This window comes from Neolamprologus brichardi, chromosome 1 (genome assembly GCF_056152115.1).
Source record: "Neolamprologus brichardi isolate AB-2024 chromosome 1, ASM5615211v1, whole genome shotgun sequence".
Classification (NCBI taxonomy): Eukaryota; Metazoa; Chordata; class Actinopteri; order Cichliformes; family Cichlidae; genus Neolamprologus; species Neolamprologus brichardi.
In genome coordinates, this window is record NC_142104.1 from 29,117,072 (window position 1) to 29,137,067 (window position 19,996).

A 19,996-nucleotide genomic window follows, 5' to 3' on the forward strand; every position below is an offset into this window, starting at 1 on the left:
CTAAGAGCATTTCACTAATACTTTGTGACAGGCAGAAGAATTTGATTTACTGGGGCAAGCATTTCCGTTATCAAATGACCGTAAACGCACTTGATGTTCTGTAGCTTTGAATCATCTGAGGCATATGTTTATTTCGAATAGTTCAAGCCTGATATTTATCTCAATTTGATTACAATTCACGCAGAGTTGCCTTAATCTGTCAAGTACTTAAACCTCCAGATCAAGGCTTTATTCTTTCTTTTAATCTATTAATATCACTATCAAAGGAGGGGGAGGGGCATAAGCTGTAAAAATGCAGCACCTTATAAAAATTAAAGTAGTTGTTAGCCCCGTCTGTTGTGCTATTTTTCATTTCTTTAATCTGGCAGCTTTTGTTGTGCAGAGCGATCATCTCAAAATGCTTTGTTTAAGCATACAACATAATTACAGTGGCTTCACTAGGCGAGTAGATTTTTGTATAGCCCCCAGCTGAATCCGTTGGCAGTTACCATTTCCCCACTATTAGACATGTCACTTCAAGATGTCATCTTTTTCCATCCATGACATTTCCCCTATTACTGCAGTCATCTGCCTTAAATAGATACTACTAGGTTTTATAATTAAGGAATTTGGGTTCTTCTTGTAACAGTTGCTTGAAAAGTTTGTACCGTTACTGATATGAGTGATTGGCACTGAAGTTAGACTAATTTGTAAAGGTACAACAATGCAGAACTGGCATGATGTTCTGTTGGTTTGGTTATCAGCTGTGAGCTAAACACTCAGAAGTCCATTCACATTTCCTTCTGGAACAAAAATGCAAGAGCTTTAGCGAGGCACACGTTGGAACGGTTTGACAACGCACCAGTGCAGAGTTGGTCTTCAAAGCAGGGCGAACACTATGCCAATTTTATTAATCATGCAGGATGTATTAACTCGCTGCCAGAATCTGCTGTTTGTGTGGTGACAGAAAAATAAGCCTGCCACACATGGAACTTACAATGAGAGTGAACACTAAGCCTGGTCAGTTTTGTCCCAGTAATAATGGATCACTTAAGTTAATTATGAATGTGTTGCTTTTGTCGGTATAGTTTGTGATATGCCAAATATTCTAGTTTCCTCAAGTGCTTATTAACAAAGACTTAATCTGACTGGTGGCAACATATTTGCATGTCTGCATTCATCAATCAGACAGTAATTATTAGGAAACCTTCAAAATCTCTCTGGGACTGATTGCAGTCAGTCCAAGTCAGACTGGGAAGGGTTGCCTCAGGTGACCTGTGCAATCGTCTTGCAGAAGTGGTCATAAATAAAAGGTTCAATAGTTTTAAATGATTATTTTCCTCCCTGTTTTGCCCTGACATCTACAATAAGTCACAGCAAAAATAAAATGTTGTCTCCTGGAATCTGCAAAGGCTTGTCTTGGTTTTTGTGCACGCTTTAATACACCTGCTCGGATACGGTGCTGAGAAGGTGTAATGTCAAGAAGTCAGTTTCCTAATGCATCTAACCTTTTCTGTGAGCAAATAGTTTAAATGTCAGTGTAGTTGATCACATAATAGATTTTATTTATTTAATATTCCAAAACAGTCTGTGAGGCAGCAGAGGTAAATATTTGTAGTCAGGTTTAACATTTACGTTGGCATTTCAGCTGTGATCAAATGATGACTACGTTGCCTTATTTGTCCACCTTAGTGTTTATGTACTGATGTGACATTGATGCAACATGTAAAAGAGTGTTACTTCTGTTCTCTCACCTAAACCTCTTCTACATCTGGTTTGGTCTGAGTCATTGTTCTGCCAGTCCAGAAATCGTGGAAGACTACTGCAGAAAAGACTGGAAGACTTTATATTAAGAGGTTATAGAGTGTTGAGTATAATGTATTAATTTTTAAAAAAATCAATCTTTTAGAAATGGGAGATTGTAAAATTTATCTTCACTCATATGGAAGGCAGCTGTCTAGTGAGCCTCCATTTGTTTAGCATTGTGAGTTACTGTTGTTGGCCTCTTTACTGCTCAAGATGCTGGCTGACCCACAGACTCCTGATTCCCATCACTTTGATTGGCTGCTAGTGTTTATTTTTTGGTAATCAGCTCAAGCACACAATCCAATTACACAGAGGTTAGTTTGTGAATGCGCGCCCTGAGTGAAATTAAGAAGATCTGAGAACATCTGTAGACGTTGGGTTTTAACCCCCCACCTCCACCCCTCTTCCCAAAGTATCCATAATGACATTTTACAACACAAAGTAAGCATTCAAGTTGGTCTTCTTTTGTCATGTTGGGCTTCTACTAGCAGTTAAAGCCATAAGATTAGTTTTTTTTTAACATGCCGCAGACATCTAAACAAGGCATGTGAATATGTGACATATCACACAAATCAGGGCTGAATACATCCGGTTAAACGGTTGGGTTTCCCTGCTATTATGACAAGGAAGCAACAGTTTTTTAATCAATTCCCAGATCAAATGGACAAACAAAACTGTGCTTGATGTTCTGTACTGTTTGTTACCACATTCGTTACAGCAAATGGTGGAGACAACATAGTCAAGTGAAAAATCTGGTTTAACACTGGTTAATAACAGTTACATTTGTTACTGTTAGTGCTGTCTGAAGATCCTTGAGTAACAAAAATAATAAGAGTCTTACTCAATCACAGTGCACCAAAATGCCATGTGAACAAAATACAATGAAGATCTGGCAGATTTTTCTAAACCTACCTGCATATTAAGAATTTATTATATTTATAGCTTTATATACCTGGCCAGTAGCTAAGCCTTGAATATGGAAAGATTAGAGAATGCCAATGCTGAAGTGGACTTTATATTCAGCATTGAATATTTAGTATTTGTTTATTTATCACAAGGCAAACTGTCATTGCAATACTAAATTATGTTATTGCAAATCAAAGATTTTCCCTCAGATGTGAAGCTAGCCAGGAGCATCGACATCACTAATAAGTGGACCTATGCATTCTGCGATATAGGGGGCAGCCAATTACCATTACCATTATTTTTGCACCGGATTTATGTGCCGTTGTTTGGTTTAATAATGATTTAGAAGAAGTAAGCATGCAAATGAGTGTTTATTTGCTATACTCTGCTTCTGTGTTACAGTACAATCAATTTTAGCCATAAGTTAAACAGCACAGTGGTGTTGCTAGGCAGAATATTAGGAACAGATTCTAAGGGAGCCTTGTTACTGTTTATCTTATTTACCAGTATTCTTTTTCTTTTCTTTTTTTTCCTGTCATGGACAAATTATTTCTGCATATTTCAGAGAATGGTCAGCTGTTATATACACAGTTTTTGACACAGTTCTTGTTAAAATGTAACTGCAGTTACAATGTGTGGCCCATTCTTTTTTTCTTTTTTCTTTTTTTCTTTTTTTTTTTGGCCTGTCCCGTTTGGCTCTTTTGCCATCAGAATTATTGTCTAAAGGCGAAGAAAGATGCCCAACGGATTTACTTAACCAAATGGACCATCCCAGCCTTGCCGTAAGACCTCAAGGGCTCAACCCGAGGGCTCCCATTCTTTTTTTCAAGAGACAAATGTTATTGGTTAGCTGACTCAGAACCTTTTTTGTGCACAGGTAGCGGTTATTCCTCCATTATATCTTGATCAGCTGAGCAGTGAGAGAGTCTGTAGTTTATTCCAGCTGTGGATTTTTCTGTGAGTCAGCATTGTGCAATCAAAGGAACTGCAAAACCCAAACTGCAGGCGCAACATTAAAGGTGACCAGTTAAAAGTTTGTTTTTTTTTCAGAGAGAGAGAGAGAGCTTGGGCTTGGCAGTATATAGAGACCTGGTCATTAGATGAAGGGAACAGTGGTGCATGATCACAGGAGCCTTTGCAAAGGAAACAAAATTGCTTTCATAGCATGCAGTCAGGTGAAGACAACTCTCCAGGAGGTTGGCATATCATTATCTAAGCATGGCATAAAGGGAAGACTTCACAAAAAGAACTGCAGAGGGTTTACCTTAAAGTACAAACCAAGAGTCGAAAGACCATTTAGACTGGACATGGCTTCCAGCGGTACTGGGTCACTGGTGTTTATTGATGGTGTGACAGATGACAAAAGCAGTGGGATAATCCAGAGTGTACAAAGAAAATACTGTCTGTTTAGATTCAGCCAAACGTAGCAAAGTAGATGGGACGCTACTTCACAGTACAGATGGAAACTGACCCAAAACACCATGTAAGCAATCCGGGCGCTTTTGAAGGTAGTGAAGTGGAATATTCTTCAATAGGAAGTCAGTCACTTGATCACAATCTAGTGGAACATGCATCTCACCTGTTGGAGATAAATTAAATACAAAAAGACACCTGAACTAAAACACACAAAATAAAGGCAGTTAAAAGAAACCTCAGAATAATGTGTTGGTTTCAGAGTAAGGGCAGTCCTCAATTGTGATTCTTTCCATTTGTTTAATTACATTTGAGCAGCTAAAAGTGGGTTCAGCAGTCATTTTAAATGGAGCTAGTTGCTGGAGACTTTTTCCGTTAAAGGAAACATTTTGTTATTGAACTACTGCTGCACAATAGAAGAAGCAGGCAAGAAGTTACACAACCATCAAATTAACTATAGCACAATTGGGAAGACTGCAATCCAGAAACATATGGAGCAGCCAAAGCATGTGAAAGTCAAACAACGCTAAATGTAAAAGGGGAAAAACAAAACGTTGTGTTCAACCAATGGAAAAAAAAGAGAGAGAGAGTTCTAATGTAATATAGATTAACACACTGTTACACACCCAGATCACTCAGATTCCTTCTCTTAATTCAGCTTTTAGTTTCCACAATACTGTAAAAGTAATATGCATACACATTTTGATGCTCCCTAGTTTTGGGTCATTATGCTCACTGCATTTTGTTCACCTGTTATACAATTTGAAACTGAGAATTAAAGCGGCAATATGATTGATTTTAGGATGTGGATAGTGGATAGTGGAGCTGAGTTTTATTTTTTTGTTTAGTTTTTTTTGTCAGCTACACGAATGAAATATGAAGTGAATGCGCGTGGTGCATTTTCCTAGCTCAAGTGCCACTGGATATCCCTCACTGTTCAAACATTCAGTGCTTGATATAGAGAGTCACAGCTATGCGGGGAATGCATTTGAGATTTTGCAGGTGTTCTTTTCTGTGAGATATGGTAAACCAAATCTCTCCTCCAGCCCTGCACGACAATTTAGAGCAACTCTGGAGAAACATCTTTCAGTCCTTAATAAGATGTGGTGCACTGAGTTCAGGATGAGGTAATAATCATTATGACTAAGTATGCACCTCAATAAAAAAAAAAAGAAACCATTATAGCATTATATAAGCTTTTTTTATTGTTATTATACCAGGAGCCGCAACAAACAATGCCCTGGGCCCCACTGGTAGTGCTATTAAATATGTGTTTATCATGGGATGCAATAATCTAAATGAATGGGTTTTTGTTGCCATGTGTCTCAGGGATCTCTGGGTTTGCGATAGTAGGATACAGTAAGAAGGTTCCTAGCAAAGATAATCATGCTTAATTTAAGGGCACGTCTCATTTATGCCTTAGCTGAGTCCTTATCTGGCTGTCTGTGCTATCAAACAATAATTACCTGCTCTGACTTTTGATTTAAAATGTGTGACGTCCATTGCTGGAGAATTACCCTCATTTGAGCCCTTAATAGTGCAGTCATATTTTCTCTGTCAGTTACAGGTAGTAATAATAGAGTCACTTGTCATATTTCCCATTGTGTCTGTGTGTTATTTTTCACCTTTCCATTGTATTGCTTCTGTCTGCCACACTTGGTAAGCAAAAAAAGGGAAAATGAGGCTGGCCGGTGCCTCAGTAGTCATTTTCAGAGCCTTGTTTACAGACACATACTCTAGCAGTCACATGTAGAAAAACCACATTATGTCAAATCTGAATTAGCTGTGTTCCACATGAAATAATCCAGAAATCACAACCTGCTGTCCTTTTTCTACACTCTCAAGGGTAAATCACCCCTACATGGCCTCTAATAGATAGCTGAATGAAACTGGATCTGTGAAAAAAAAAAAAAAGGGGGTGGGTGTGGGAGGAGGCTGGGGGTGCAAGCACTGTGGGAGTTACACAGCCTGCATGCCTTTCACTCAATGGGGCACTCTTTGGGACATTTCCTCAGTGCAGCTTTTTCAAAAGGGGCTTGCGCTGCAGCTCCAGCAAAAGGGGCAGTACAGTGGGTCAACTGCCACTAGAGTTACAACCTCTCTTTTGTCGAGGTGTTGGACAAATTAGACCTCACAACTGTTTACCCAGTCATATAGGGACAGCTGCATCACTCCGCCCCTCCAAAACCTGTCACTGATGGTCGTTCCTTTTGGGAGCCATCTGTGAGGAGTAAGCAGCGATCAAATGATTGCTCAACAGTTTTACCTCCGTCACTGCTGGGGGTGATCATTTAACAGAACGAGATGTGTGTATTGTGTGATCCAGCTGTGATGTTTCCACTGTTTTTCTTGAAGGAGCTAAGTCAGGGTACATGTTAAAATGAGCTGGTAGGTGTAAGTGTGCACCAGCATCTGTGCTGCATCCTTTAGATTTCTTTCCCCCTGAGGAGGGTGTAACTGAACTTATAAATATAGTCTTGTGTGGGTATGTGTCATAACTGGATAATTTGGTATAAAGAATAATTCTTTGAGCTCTTCCATTATAGCAACATTTATTTCATTTAATTGTACTACCAGCAGTAATGAGGCAGAAAATATGCTAATATCTCCATATAATCTCTTTGGGTGCTGTCACAGTTCTTGGTGGATGCCACAGGATTCAAATGAGCCAAATTACACATGAGTAGAAGTCCAACATTCAGATGTGAATTTTAATTATATTGGTTTGTGGTTTTTTAAAAAAAGTCTGCATTATAAATTTATAGGTTTTATGAATAAAGTAAAAGTAAAATGCTTATCCATTTCTTTTTTTAACTGGCAGAGTTTGATATCTCTAGTAACACACTGTGAATGATGTCCTTGATTTTCATCAGTTCTTGACTCACCTTTATAGAAGCACTGTTTAATGCCAGTTGTTCATTTACGCATTGATTGATTGTGAAAAAGGTTTGCTGAATCCGTATAGCAAATTTTATTCTGGATTTTAATCAAATTTTCTTTTTACATTTTTACTCCACTACTACTACTACTACTACTTGCATTTACAATATACATTAATTTTCACAGAACATCCCATGCAACATTTACATCTGTTTGCTACACGGCATATTGCTGCCGACCAAAACAATTGCAGTTGTTGCAGTTTGCATCTCAGCGACACATTTACATTTCTGAGAAGGTTAGGTCCAAGCTAATTTGACTGGCAGATAATTAGACGTAGCTGAAGCATAATTTTACTATGAAATGTAGCAGAAAATGAAAGCTAATCATTTTGTAGACCCACCTGACCGTAAATAGTTGTAGCAAAAAGCATCATTTTTAAAGGAGCACTTTAAGCAGGAATAGATGTTTGGGACATAAGCATGAAATTCAGCATTGTATTATAATGATTATAATATTTGACTTCCTCTGAGGATAAAATATAAATTTAGTCATACATTACCCCTATATACCTGTTGCTAATACTAAGCTAATGGCAAGTTATTACTTTAGTGTCAAAATACAACTACCTAACTGTAAAACTGTGTGAAGCTGTGCTGTGCTTTGGTTAATTACACGGAGACATCATGGTACTTTACAATAAAGCTCCTAGCAGACTTTCAGTGTTTCTTATAGTAAATAATAACCTCTTTTCACAGTCGCCCACTCACAACAAGCACGCTAACAGCTTGATTTTCACATTGAGCTCACATCTTTTTTTTCTGAAACTCCAGAGGAAAAAAACAAGAACAAAAAACTTGTATCTTTATACAAAAAGATTTATATAACTATCTCACCTTTTTCAAACCCAGATTTGAGTTCTGTTTTGAGAACATTTTTTTAAAACATTCTTTTCTGACCATTTTGATCTGCAGTATGTCCACAAATGGATACAGCTAAGATCTGTTCAAGAATGTCATATTTATTTGCCCAAAGATATAAAAAACGTGATGACCTTTAGGCTACATTGTGTAAGCAAATACAACAAACTGGTGTTCTCCTGAGACGTACACTGGTTCATTCATGCTTTTAAGCTCCTCTGTTAGTTCAAGATTACCATTGTACTATTGAGTTGAAAAGGCACGGCTCCATAAACCATGCGGGGGAGTGTGAGGCCAGCTACTTCTTATTTATCAGCAGTGGCACTATCAGCAGTGGCTTGTGAAAAGAGAGCCAGTCATTCAGAACAGTGGGGCCACCTTGGCTGTCAAAGCAGGATTTAGGCTACATTTCCCATGGTTGCCATGACGACTGTGGGAAGTGATTATGAAGAGAGGGTTTCGAGCAGCGCTGTCACACCACTGGGTATTACCATAGTGGTTTGTACGGTGATCATCAGAGAATTACTGGCTCATGATCAAACGATTATTATTATTTTTTTGTATCCGCTGAAATGCTGTGTTCATGTATATAATACTATAGCACAGAGTTATAGTGCCTTTATTTTTGTGTCTGAAATATGAGATTAATGTATGTTTTCTTGCTTCTGTTTTTTTCTAGGGTAAAATGTGGTTAAATGGGACAGGAACAAGTAGACCGTGAGGATTCTCTAACCCTTGCCCCTGTGTCCCAACCGTCTAAGAGGGTGTCGGACCTCACTGAGGCAATCCTGGGCCGTTGGCACTAAAATGTCCCTAAGTGGTGGCACTGCAGGCGGGAAAGGTGTGGACTCTAATGCGGTGGACACTTACGACAGCGGGGATGAGTGGGATATCGGTGTTGGAAATCTGATTATTGACCTTGACGCTGACTTAGAGAAGGACAAACTTGAGATGTCTGGCACCAAGGACGGTATGGCGGCACCACCAAGTGCAGTTGCGGCATTGCCTGACAACATCAGGTTTGTTAGTCCAGTGTCTGGCTCTCAAGGCAAGGAAAGCAAATCCAAATACAAGCGCAGTAAGAACTCTAAAGACAATAATAACAAAGCTTCAGCTGGAGATGGGGGTAAAAAAGAAACTACAGGGCGGACTCAAGGGGAGCCAACAGGCACAGCAGCAAGTGCAGCAGCTGCTGGCAACAATTCCACCTCTGGGAAGAACATGGAAAAAGTGGGAAAAGCCTCCAGAGGTGTTCTCGGCGGTAAAAAAGAGAAAGACGGGGCTAGTGGGAAAAGCAAGAAGGACAAAACAGATGGCGCCCCTGTCGTTGCAATAGGTGTCACAGAGAAGGACGTTGTCTCTCAAGCCCAGGTTGCTTTGGGAAATAGTCGTAACGCATCCTTTGAGAACACGCAATCAGCAGACTTGGCAGATGCCAATCAAATGGGGAATATTGCACTTGAACCTGTTGGGATAGTACCAGCACTGACTACAAAAACTGAACCAGAGGAGGTGGAGAATGGTAATGGAGAATGCAAGACGTTAAAGAAGGTAAAAAATGAAAAGGTACGTTTTCCTTTATTTTTGGTTTTAACTTTGCACATATCTGTTTGGCATCACTGGATTGGGTTATATTTGTCCTTGTGAAAAGAATCTTTTAATTCTCGTTTTAGCGAGATGTACCTTTGACATTGAATAAGTTTTTATTCATTAGTCTCCTAGAAAAAACAAACATATTGGCATACATGTTTTTTTTATCCTAACTAAAGCCTGCTAAATTTGACAGTATTTTCTATTTCTATCGAAATCTGTGTTGGCAAGAAGAATGCTCGCCTTGTTTATAAGGTGAAAAGTATCTTTGAAACGGCACTGGCTTTATTTATCACAGAGAAATAAAAACAGCAGTGCTTAATACCGTAGACTTCTGGAAATTGTGCTCGTAAGGGCCTGTTGCTTTCTGCAGGCTTGGAAATGTACATTCCCCAAAGCAGTCTGACATGTGATGCAGAAGAAAAGATCAACTGCTGATTTCTCTTTTATTACCATGCGATGAGAAAGGGAACCCTTGATGTATAAGACGCTGAGTCCAGCTACAGGAAATGGCCCTCACAGCAGTGTTTTTTCCTCCTGTTCTTGACAGCAGGATTGATAATTGCCTGCTTATTTTAAATGATTATTCCATGTTAAAAATGAATGCCAACAAGCCTCAGTTGAAATCAAAGGTATTATGTGCTTCACATGAGCCAGTAAAGTACCAGTGGCTGACTAAAATGTAATGCACACTGTCACGCAAAACCATAACATAATCCCTGTGAAGTGAAGTAAATGTCAAATTTTCTTCATCTTCTTTTTTTTTTTTATTATTCGCACAATTTCAACGCTGACATTGTCATACAGGAACAATATAAAGATCCGTGTAGCTATTCACCCACACTTATCTTGTTCACTCATAGAGTTGATCTATCACTGTCTCTATTGTATGCCTCATAGCAGCCTTTTCATGCTCTTGCAGTATAAAAGACAGCAGAGCAGGGAGGTGCTGAGGACTGTTTTTGTCTGTCATCGTGTTCCATTCTTAATCCCACAAGCCCCAGCAATGCCTGGTGGAGCAGTGTGTGGGGGAGGGAGCTGGTGCAAAGCACGCCTTCATCGTTTTTCCTGCTGCTCTGAAAGTGGCATGGGGGATGGGCTGTGAGGAAGCCTGTTTGATTCCTTAAATCCAGGACACCCAGACATGAGCACAAGCTGTAGAGCTGTCGAGTGCCACGAAAGGAAATTTCAATGTGAATTCTGTAATTGCGATGTATTTCGAATGAAAAGGTTTCGTGAATTGGTTCACTGCGCTGAATAAAGGAGAGGGGTCACAACTGCTTTTAAATATCGATCTTGATGAAATGTATCCTTGAGAGTGTGATGGTGGAGGAAAGAAAGGGATGGGATTGCGTTGCTGCATTCATTGGTTTTGGCTTGAAGAGCAGTTTCATTTGGTGTCCAATGTTTAATGGATGTGTTTTTAAAAACCACACACACACACATCAAAAGTGCATTTCCCTCAAAGAATAAAACCAAACAAAAGCTGCTTTCAGCCCTGCTCTTCAGCCCCGAGCTTTTCTAGGACTTAACCGATAGAGACACAAATGTGTGACGCCGCCTGACTGGAAATTAGCCAGCCTTTAACCTGCTAGCTCTCTTAATACAAAGTTGTTTTGGATTGATGTGTGAATAGCACAGCTAATATAATAACTGTAAAATAACCATTAGTGATTACGAGTACAAACGCATTTGAAGTAGGCTACAACCTGCTGTTTGTTACATGTAAGTAAGGACCACTTCAGGGAATATTTTATTCTCTTTTTCTCTTTTTAAATATTTTTTTAAATGTATTTATTTTATTGATTTCCTTTTGTTAAATAGCTAAAATTTGCACTCAGTGGCCACCTCATTAGGGACACCATCTGTTCCTAATGCCTGATTTACAGCTTTGCGTTAAATGTACATGTCGCAGTGATGCAGACCCCAGCAGTTGCGATAGGTCTGTTTGGCAGTAGAAATGTTGCCATGGGCGGCATGATGGTGCAATGATTATCAGTGTTCTGCACAGCAAGGAAGTTCCTGATTCCTGCAGAGCTTGCGTGTTCTATTCAATTCAGTTTTATTCATACAGTGCCAAATCACAACAACAGTCGCCTCAAGGTGCTTTATATTGTATGGTAGACCCTACAGTAATACATATAGTGAAAACCCCAGCAATCATGTGACCCCCTATGAGTAAGCACTTTGGCGACAGTGGGAAGGAAAAACTCCCGGGAAGAAACCTCTGGCAGAACCAGGCTCAGAGAGGGGCAGGGCCATCTGCCGCGACCAGTTGGGGTGAGAGAAGGAATACAGGACAAAAGACATGCTGTGGAAGAGAGACAGAGATTAATAACAGGTATGATTCAATGCAGAGAGAGGTCTAATAACAGAGGTCTTCCTGTAACTACATGGATTTCCTTTGGGCAGTCTACCTAAAATCCAAAGGCATTCATTACCATGTATGCGAGATAAACAAAGTGCTTAAAATATAAAGAAGAAAGCTGTGTATAAATGTATAATTAAATTTTAGTCTAAAGCACTTTGAGTGGTAAGATTAGAAAAGTGCTAGATAAATGCTAGTGCATTCCTTTCCATTGTATGTGGTGTAAATACCACAAGTATTGATTAGCACTAGGAGATCAAGCTTGAACATTATATTGTGCATTAGTTTTTATTCTGTTAGTGTAGACAATTATGGTTTTCTCATTTCATGGCTCATAATCAATCCTTATGTAGACATAGAGTTGGTTTTGAAATCTTTTCTCCTTACTGGCTTTCAGTAAACATAACTGTTGATCAAGATTTTTAACGTGTTTAGCTGTGCCTGAAATTCTGCTTGTATGAATCTTATAGGCAGTCAGGAAACAAGAAAATGAAAAGCGTATAAGTGCCAGTACCTCAGAGATGTGTGGTTTGTGTGCAGTAACTTTTGTGTTGGTGGTACCTGTGAAAAAGTATCCACGCAGATGCCAGAATGCCAAATACCCCAGCAAACATTGCCCAGAGCGTTGCAACGCGTGTGCTGATTTTTCTTCTTCTCATAGCGCATCCTGCTCCATTTGTTTTCCCACGTAATTGAAGCGCATGGTACAGGTCATCTACACAAAATCCTGCACGCGAATGCAAGTAAAAAAGGTTTACCACAGCATAGAAACCATTTGTAACACCCAGGAACTGAAAGACCTGGTTAGACCCGATTTTTGCCACAAAATGACTTGTAATAGCCCAGGATCCGAAGCGTACATCCTCTGTCAAATATGGTGAATAACGTATTATAGCATGGGCAAATATAGCAGCTAATGGAAACTAATAGGACGGCACTTAACTGTACAGATGGATAATGACCTGAAACATAACAGCCAACGCAACCTGAGAGCTTCTTTGGAAGAGAAACTGAATGATGTTAAATGGCTGCTCCAGTCCCCAGACCTCGGCCCAGATAAGCATGGTTTTCACTAACTGAAGACTAAACCAAAGGCAGGAAGTTGCAGAAACAAGCAGCGAGTGAAGCTGGATTCTGTAAATGTCTGGCAAAACGTTTTTTGGCAGTCACTGAGAAGTATTAAAAACAGTCCTTAGATTTATAATCACATTGGTTTGTCCATAATTCCATAAATCACATCTTGATTGCTTCATTTCAAATCCACTGTGGTTGTGCACAGAGGCAAAATTGGAAATAGTGTCAACTGTCCAAATATTTACAGACTTGAGTGCATTTTGGACGCTGTTTTTGTTTTTTCATCGTACACAAGCCAATTTCACCAGCTTTCAGCGTCCACTGACGACATTTGTTTTACTGCCTGTGAAATTGATACTAAATCTGATGGGGGGGAAAATATGTAAAAAACGACCACTGAACTGACTCACAACTCCCCTTAGTCATCACAAGTACTTGCTTATCCGCCTTCTGCACACTGTTATTTAATGGCTTCCCTTTTTACCCAATCACATCCAGAAGCTTTGCAGGGTAATATGGAATTTGTATTAAAGTCTGAATGCTTTTTGTATATAAATGTTATGCTTGAATGTGGATATTATGTAGAGTTTAACAATAGAGCAGATTCTTAGGAAGCAAATTTGGATATTTGTCAGCCTTGTTACAGCTTGTCTGAAAGATCTAGTTTAAAAGATCTTGTATGGCTTATCCAAGCATTAATCAGTATCTGTCTCACTAGTAATCTTGTTCTCCATGGCAGAGGTGTAATAGCTTGGCTTCATTGCCTATGTCCTAAGTTAAAGGTCCCCAAAGCTTTCTCTTTGTCTACTTCCTTTGTACAAGCGCTAACTACCTCTGAGTGTGTCTCACTCTCCCACCTCTCATTATACAAACCTAGAGGAGTGAGGCATTCGTCAGCTTCCTCGATGTGCCACCGACCTTGATAAATGGAGCAGCTCTCATGGAAAATTACATAGGCAATGCTACTTTGAAAAGTGGGCAGAAAAGGAAAAGACTGCACTTGAATGAAAGAGCCCTGAATACAGCTCTGCATTCCTGTTGATGTCCAGCTCGGTGAGTTCAGGGATATCATGAGAAAAAAGGCAGAGTTCTTTCTCTTTGCCTGTGCCTGATGGACTGTTGCTCTTGTGTTACGACTCATTCCTTTTGAGTAGTGCCAGGGATTTTAAAGGCTGTGGAACAGAAGGAGGACTGTGATTTATTTTGAGAAGGGGTACGAATTACACCAACAGGCTCATTGCAAAAAGAGCCTGTTAACTTACCCGTTAATGTTCTGCTAAAGCCAATTGTGTATGTATGAGGAGAATTAATCCTTTGTTAACAGAATAATTCCCTTTTCTGTTCTGTGAAAAAGTGCAACTAAGCATTGTGCTGTTCTTTATTTTCCCCCTTTTTTTCAGAAACATTTTCACGTGCAGGACTGAATGCTGCAGGAGCTTTAAATACTTCGATTTACAGTGTGGTTACGTGACAGATCTTGTGAACTAATTATTACCTCGCACTGCTCAGCTGACTAATCTGTCTCAACTTAAGCTGTTTTCACACATGAACTGCAGAGAATGTTGGGAGAATTGGGTCAGAGCATTGTCCACAGTCTTTGCTAGCATGTAGCATATAATAGGAGATGGTCTGCTTTATTTGTGCACTTATTACTGGAAATACTGTTTATTTTAGGGTAGGGCTTCCACAATTAGTCGACTAGTCACGATTACGTCGACTATCAAAATCGTCGACGACTGATTTAATAGTCGACGCGTCGTTTGAAGCTTTGTAAGATCACAAAAGATGCAGGAATAAGTAGTAGGATTTAAGAGTGTAATAACGGACTGAAACAGAAGATGGCACCACTGCATGTACAAGGATTCCAGCTGCCGTTAAACCCCGAAGAAGAAGAAGCTGTGTCCCAGAATTCATAGCGCAGCCCAGCTCAGTTTCCAACAATGGCCGCAGCTAGTTAGTTTTAATATACTCTTATTATTCTTTCTGGGTCACAAAATAAACGTTTAACATATTTTCAGGCTAGAATGTAGCTGTGTAAACCTCAAATATCTGCTCAGTTTATCAAGACACCACATATTTTCAAAAGCGCTCCGACGTTTTCGGAGACGTCTGTTACCCACTAGCTCGATAGCTAGCCGGGGGCAAGGCTCACTAGAGCCCGTGAGAACACCGGACTCCGGCAAATCGTTTTCAAACCCACTGTCGTCTTTCGCTACTCAGGTTAAACATATATAAGTCACTTAGATAACTTCAAAATGTTATTGTTTGGCTTTTTTTAGTATTTTATTTGTTCCTGAGTAAATTGGTTTGGCTGAGATTAAAGTTAGAGTTTTTACACAGCTGAATAAACGTCAAGAAGACAACTGATTATCAGAAGTGTGAGATGCTCGAGAATATTCTCCGGTGTCCTGTTATATTTTAAATAGCAAGGAGTTTATTAAACTTCACCAAAACAATCTGCAAATTTCATTAAAATTTAATAAACTATCATCTTGTCTTTATTTTTAGTTTACCTTAAACACTTAAAGCTGTAAGTTAATGATAGTTATATAAGAGCAGATGCTGCTGGTGCAATAAGCTGTAAGTTTTACGTCCAATGGATGATGATCTGATTAGTCGACTAATTGCAAAATTAATCGGTGACTAGTCGACTATCAAAATAATCGTTTGTGGCAGCCCTAGTTTAGGCAAGGGAGTTGCTTGTTTAAAGCCGGAGGAGACAGGACACCCACCCACCTACTGTGAATTTACCAGACAATTACCTGCAACATTCTCACTCGGGTGCTCTAAGACATCACAGACTTTGAACTAGGGAAGTGGCAGGTTAAAGATGGTTTAATTTCTACATTGACTGCATGATCTCAGTTGGGTAGTGTCTCAAGACGTTGATGGGTTCAGTCTATGTTTGTAAAGCAGTTGCAGTAAAAAAAAAAAATTTAAAAAAAAGCAGCTAGCCAGAAACGTGGCATATCTCAACATAGCGTGCAATTTTATCTTAAAAATATGAGGAAACTGGATGGGGGACGGGCAGAGGCAGACCTAAAAAAAACATTATATGCTGCAGATGAAGAGTGTCTGAAAGTCATGTCCATAAGAAAAGAAAAAAAAATCAAATTGCCATTTATATAGGGAGGAGGTCAGGAGAGGTGCACAGCAGTATCTCCAGCCATCTGTCATGGTTTCAGCCAGTGGTCTTGAGTGATCATGTCAAAGCTGATGGAATAGTGCCATCAGATTTTGATCTACCATGTGGAAAGAATCTAATAAGCAACAGCTTCATTTATCAGCATGACAGTGATCTAAAACATACTGCCAGTGCAGTTAAAAAGACCCATTTCCATTAGTACCTACTTGGATCGACTTGCCACAACTCGCCACCACTTGACTCGGATCGAATGGTTTTCCATTACAATTGAATACCACCAAATTGTTTTTTGTATTCATTTCCCTCTTTGCCGTGTTTCAAAAATGGCGGTTTTGAGTTTCGTGAACGAGACACACTCATTACTCAGCGAGTGACGCCACTGACCAGCCAATCGGTGGCATGCAGTCTAAAAACATCACATTTTAGTACCTGCTCGTATTGCTTGGAACCCCGGCCGAGCAGGTACTATTTTAGCGCCTGGTAGCAGGTACTGTCACCTAATGAGAAACCCTGAAAAACATGGTGAACCGTGCTCAGTCGATCCAAGTAGGTACTAGTGAAAAAGGGGCTAAAGTATAGATGGAAAACCATTACTGAAGCAGTGTGAGAACAGAACAAAAAGGCAGCCAACATCCAAAGAAGAGCTTTCAATGTCCTTCAAGAAGCCTGGAGAACTGTTCCTGAAGACTACTTAAAGAAATTACAAAAAAGCTGAATAAGAGAGTTCAGCCTGTGTTGATAAATAAAGGTGTCCGTGCTAAGTACTGACTATCAAACACTGCATATTTCTTTATATTTTTTAGCAAAATATAAAGAAATGACTCTGTTTAATCATCGGCCTTAACCGTGCCTTTGTTCTCAGTAAAATGATAGGTCATGTTTTTCCTCATCTATTTGAGTGATATATAAAATGTATGCTCTGAAAAAAAATAATCAAATTCACATTCAGACCCTGTAGTCACAACTGGTTTTACATCCAGCGCAATCATATGAGTAATGTTGGAGTCTACAGAAACTTTCACAGTATGTCGTAGTATGGAGCAGCTTTAGTTCATTGTGCTGTGATTCCTGCTCACTCTCTTTGTCTGTCTCAAGCATGCAGCCTCAGGGAGTCCCTTGCTACAACAGGAAGAAACCATTTGACCATTTATTGTTTTCTGTGTGTGCCATTAGCTGCGGCCTTCATTGTCACATGTAATGCTTTGAGCTTGTTGGCAAAACAAAGCACAAGACTGCCTAAAAAAATCAAGGAAGTACATAATGAACTTGTAGAAGTTTTAAACAAGAATGAATGTGTTTTTTGTTTTGTTTTTGTTTTTTAAGAAATTGAAACCCCCACAGATTTATTTTTACATAGTTTCACATCCATGTCCTGGGGAAATTCCTTTTTGCTGCAGACTATTATGAATACCAGGCATACCACACATGTTCAAGGCTTACTGTATACTATCCTTTGCTGACATACCAGTGAAAATTAAAAATCTAGTATGTCTCAGAATGACTAGTGCAGTCACAGCAATGCAAAAAACTACAGCAAAACACACGTGATGTGTTTTATGATGTGTAGGCATTCAATATTTTAACCTTAAAACACTGCAACAGGATTTTAAATGTATATTTACTTTTACACCTAACAGCTAGTACTTTACTGTTTCCTTTAGCATACTTATGAGATTAGCAGACTAGAGCAGTTGTTAGTAGATACTGAGGACAGATACTAAGATGAAAATAAATTTCCATCTCAAGCTGCCACAAAACTTCCACACAGCTTCCAAGATTGTTGGCTCACTCTTGTCATTTGATACGAACCCAAAAACCTGCCAAACTGAAGCAATTTCAATCTTTTTAGGCGTCCAAATTGTTTGCACTTGTGGTATTTTTTTTTCTTCTTCTGCTGAAAAGTCTCCATCTTTCCAAATCACTTCAAGTGTCTTACATGATGTACATTGGACCTCAGTGTAATATGATTTATGTGGAGTGATTTTTAAAATATATTACACTGGTTTTTTTTTTGGGAGTTGTTTAAGTGTTATCTCAAAAACCTCCTTGCAGTAGTTTCATTATTGTGTTTTCATCACAATGAGCATCTGTAGGGCCTGTCTGAGCGGATCTAGTTTTACTTCTGCTATGCATCACTGAGTCTGAACATTGCTATATGTGTTGCTCATCATCTGTAACCCAAGAAGACTGCATTAGAGAATTGTCACTGCGCAAGCCAGCATGCATAAACGATTCTTCCACACCAGACCACTGATTCACATATTTAGCTAGGAGAAGAATGCTGTAGCCCACAAAGTTTATAGTCATGTTACACAGGAAATCCTTGTCGAGAGGGACCGCAGACTTTCTGTTTGGAAATATTTGATGCTGGAAAGTCTTTTCCAATTCACAAAAACAGTCTGTGTTCACCTTGACCTTAGTGAGTGTTGAGTTTGATTTGTGTCCCATCTGTCCGCTTACTGAACGCTGTTGGGATTTGTTGTCACTTTTGATATTCAGGATGGGGAAAGACTGACTTTACAGTAAGCACAATCAGGAGTAAAGAAGACTTTGAAAGAGTCGTGGTTGTTCTTTGTAGATCAGATTCTTTAAAATGAGCCACACCGGCAGGTTTTCATCAGGTTTTTTCGGGTTCTTTTTCTGTCTGCAAAGTGCTCTGTTTGGATCATTTGTATGGTCGTGTTGAACCAGAAGATTTATAGATACATGTCCCAAAGGAATTATGGTAAGGTATACAAGTGCAGGGAGCAGTGGAAAGTCTGGATAGACAAAAATGTACTTTCTGTACATTTCTGACTAGGAGATTGTTACAGTGTGTGCAGGTGAAAAGAGCTTTAGTTTGGGTAAATGTATTTAGCATCAGGTTAATTGGGGGAAAAAAAGGTTCTGTTTGTTTGTTTTTTATTCTGTTTGTTTAAAAAGAGAACTGTTTCTCTCTGACACAGTGCAGCACAACCTTAAAAACTTCATTAAGAATTAATGTGCATGTTTGCCACAGGGAGATGAAACATGTGAGGGGTACTTCTGCAAAAAGCAATCACAGATGTGTCAAACAAAGCCCCTATCACGCTTTGTCTCTTCTTTCCCTGTCTTTCTCTTCCCTAAGCTTTCTAAGAGGTGTGTTGTGCTGTGTCTGGATCAGCTTGCTGTGAGGAAAGTGTGTGTGCGTGTGCGTGTGTGTGCGTGTGCGTGTGTGTGTGTGTGTGTGTGTGTGTGTGTGTGTGTGTGCGTGTGTGTGTGTGTGTGTGTGCGTGTGTGTGTGTGTGTGTTGGGGGATGGGGGGGATGGGTAGCTAAGGCTTGTACAACTAATTCAGCTCATGAAAGACTTATGCAGCAAGAGCAGCTGTCTTCCATTGTCGGCCTGCAAATTTCCAGCGTGCCTCATTTCGCCTCTCAATGCGTGAGTAGCAAGAGAGAGCCCAGGAGGGGAGAACAGAGAGGAAATAAACCAAAATAAGAATTTTTGGGGGGGGGGGGGGAAACACAAGCAGGCAAAGAGGAGGCAAAAAGTTTCATTGCACCGACTCGATGTATACTCAGTTCTGGGTTTCTCTATTAAAATGTCGAGGGGTGAGCTGTGGTGCCATGGTCTAATAATAAACCATGAACCTATTCAGACCCAAGCGTGCAGTATGTAGACAGATAAAAAAAAGGGCTCTGCTGTGGTGAAGAGGGCATATGAGGGGTAAGAGGAGGAGGCGTTGGTGGTGGTGGGGTTGAAGAACTGCCTGAGATTAGCAGAGGGGGGAGGAAGGGAGGGCTGAACGGTGTTATGAATGGATAGAGTCTTTAACTCCACAGCTCACTGAATACTTTGTCACAGGCTGCTGCGGCTGTATGTGGAATGAGAGGAACTGGCTGAGAGTTCTCGGATTCCTGAATCCTTGAGGCATGTGGTCTGATTAGCAGAACA

General features: G+C 39.8%; 1 protein-coding gene across 4 annotated transcripts in view; it reads left to right on the forward strand.

The window, feature by feature from the left end:
- Positions 1-19,996, forward strand: part of znf609b (zinc finger protein 609b) — a 76,161-nt gene that overhangs the window by 16,062 nt on the left and 40,103 nt on the right. For 3 of the 4 annotated variants that reach the window (XM_006793855.3, XM_035909117.2, XM_035909118.2), the window contains exon 2: positions 8,584-9,470. In XM_006793855.3, the coding sequence (XP_006793918.1) occupies positions 8,712-9,470 (759 nt within the window). In that variant the 5' untranslated portion in view covers positions 8,584-8,711. The remainder of the gene's footprint in view (positions 1-8,583; positions 9,471-19,996) is intronic. The other variant, XM_035909119.2, reaches the window with a different exon arrangement.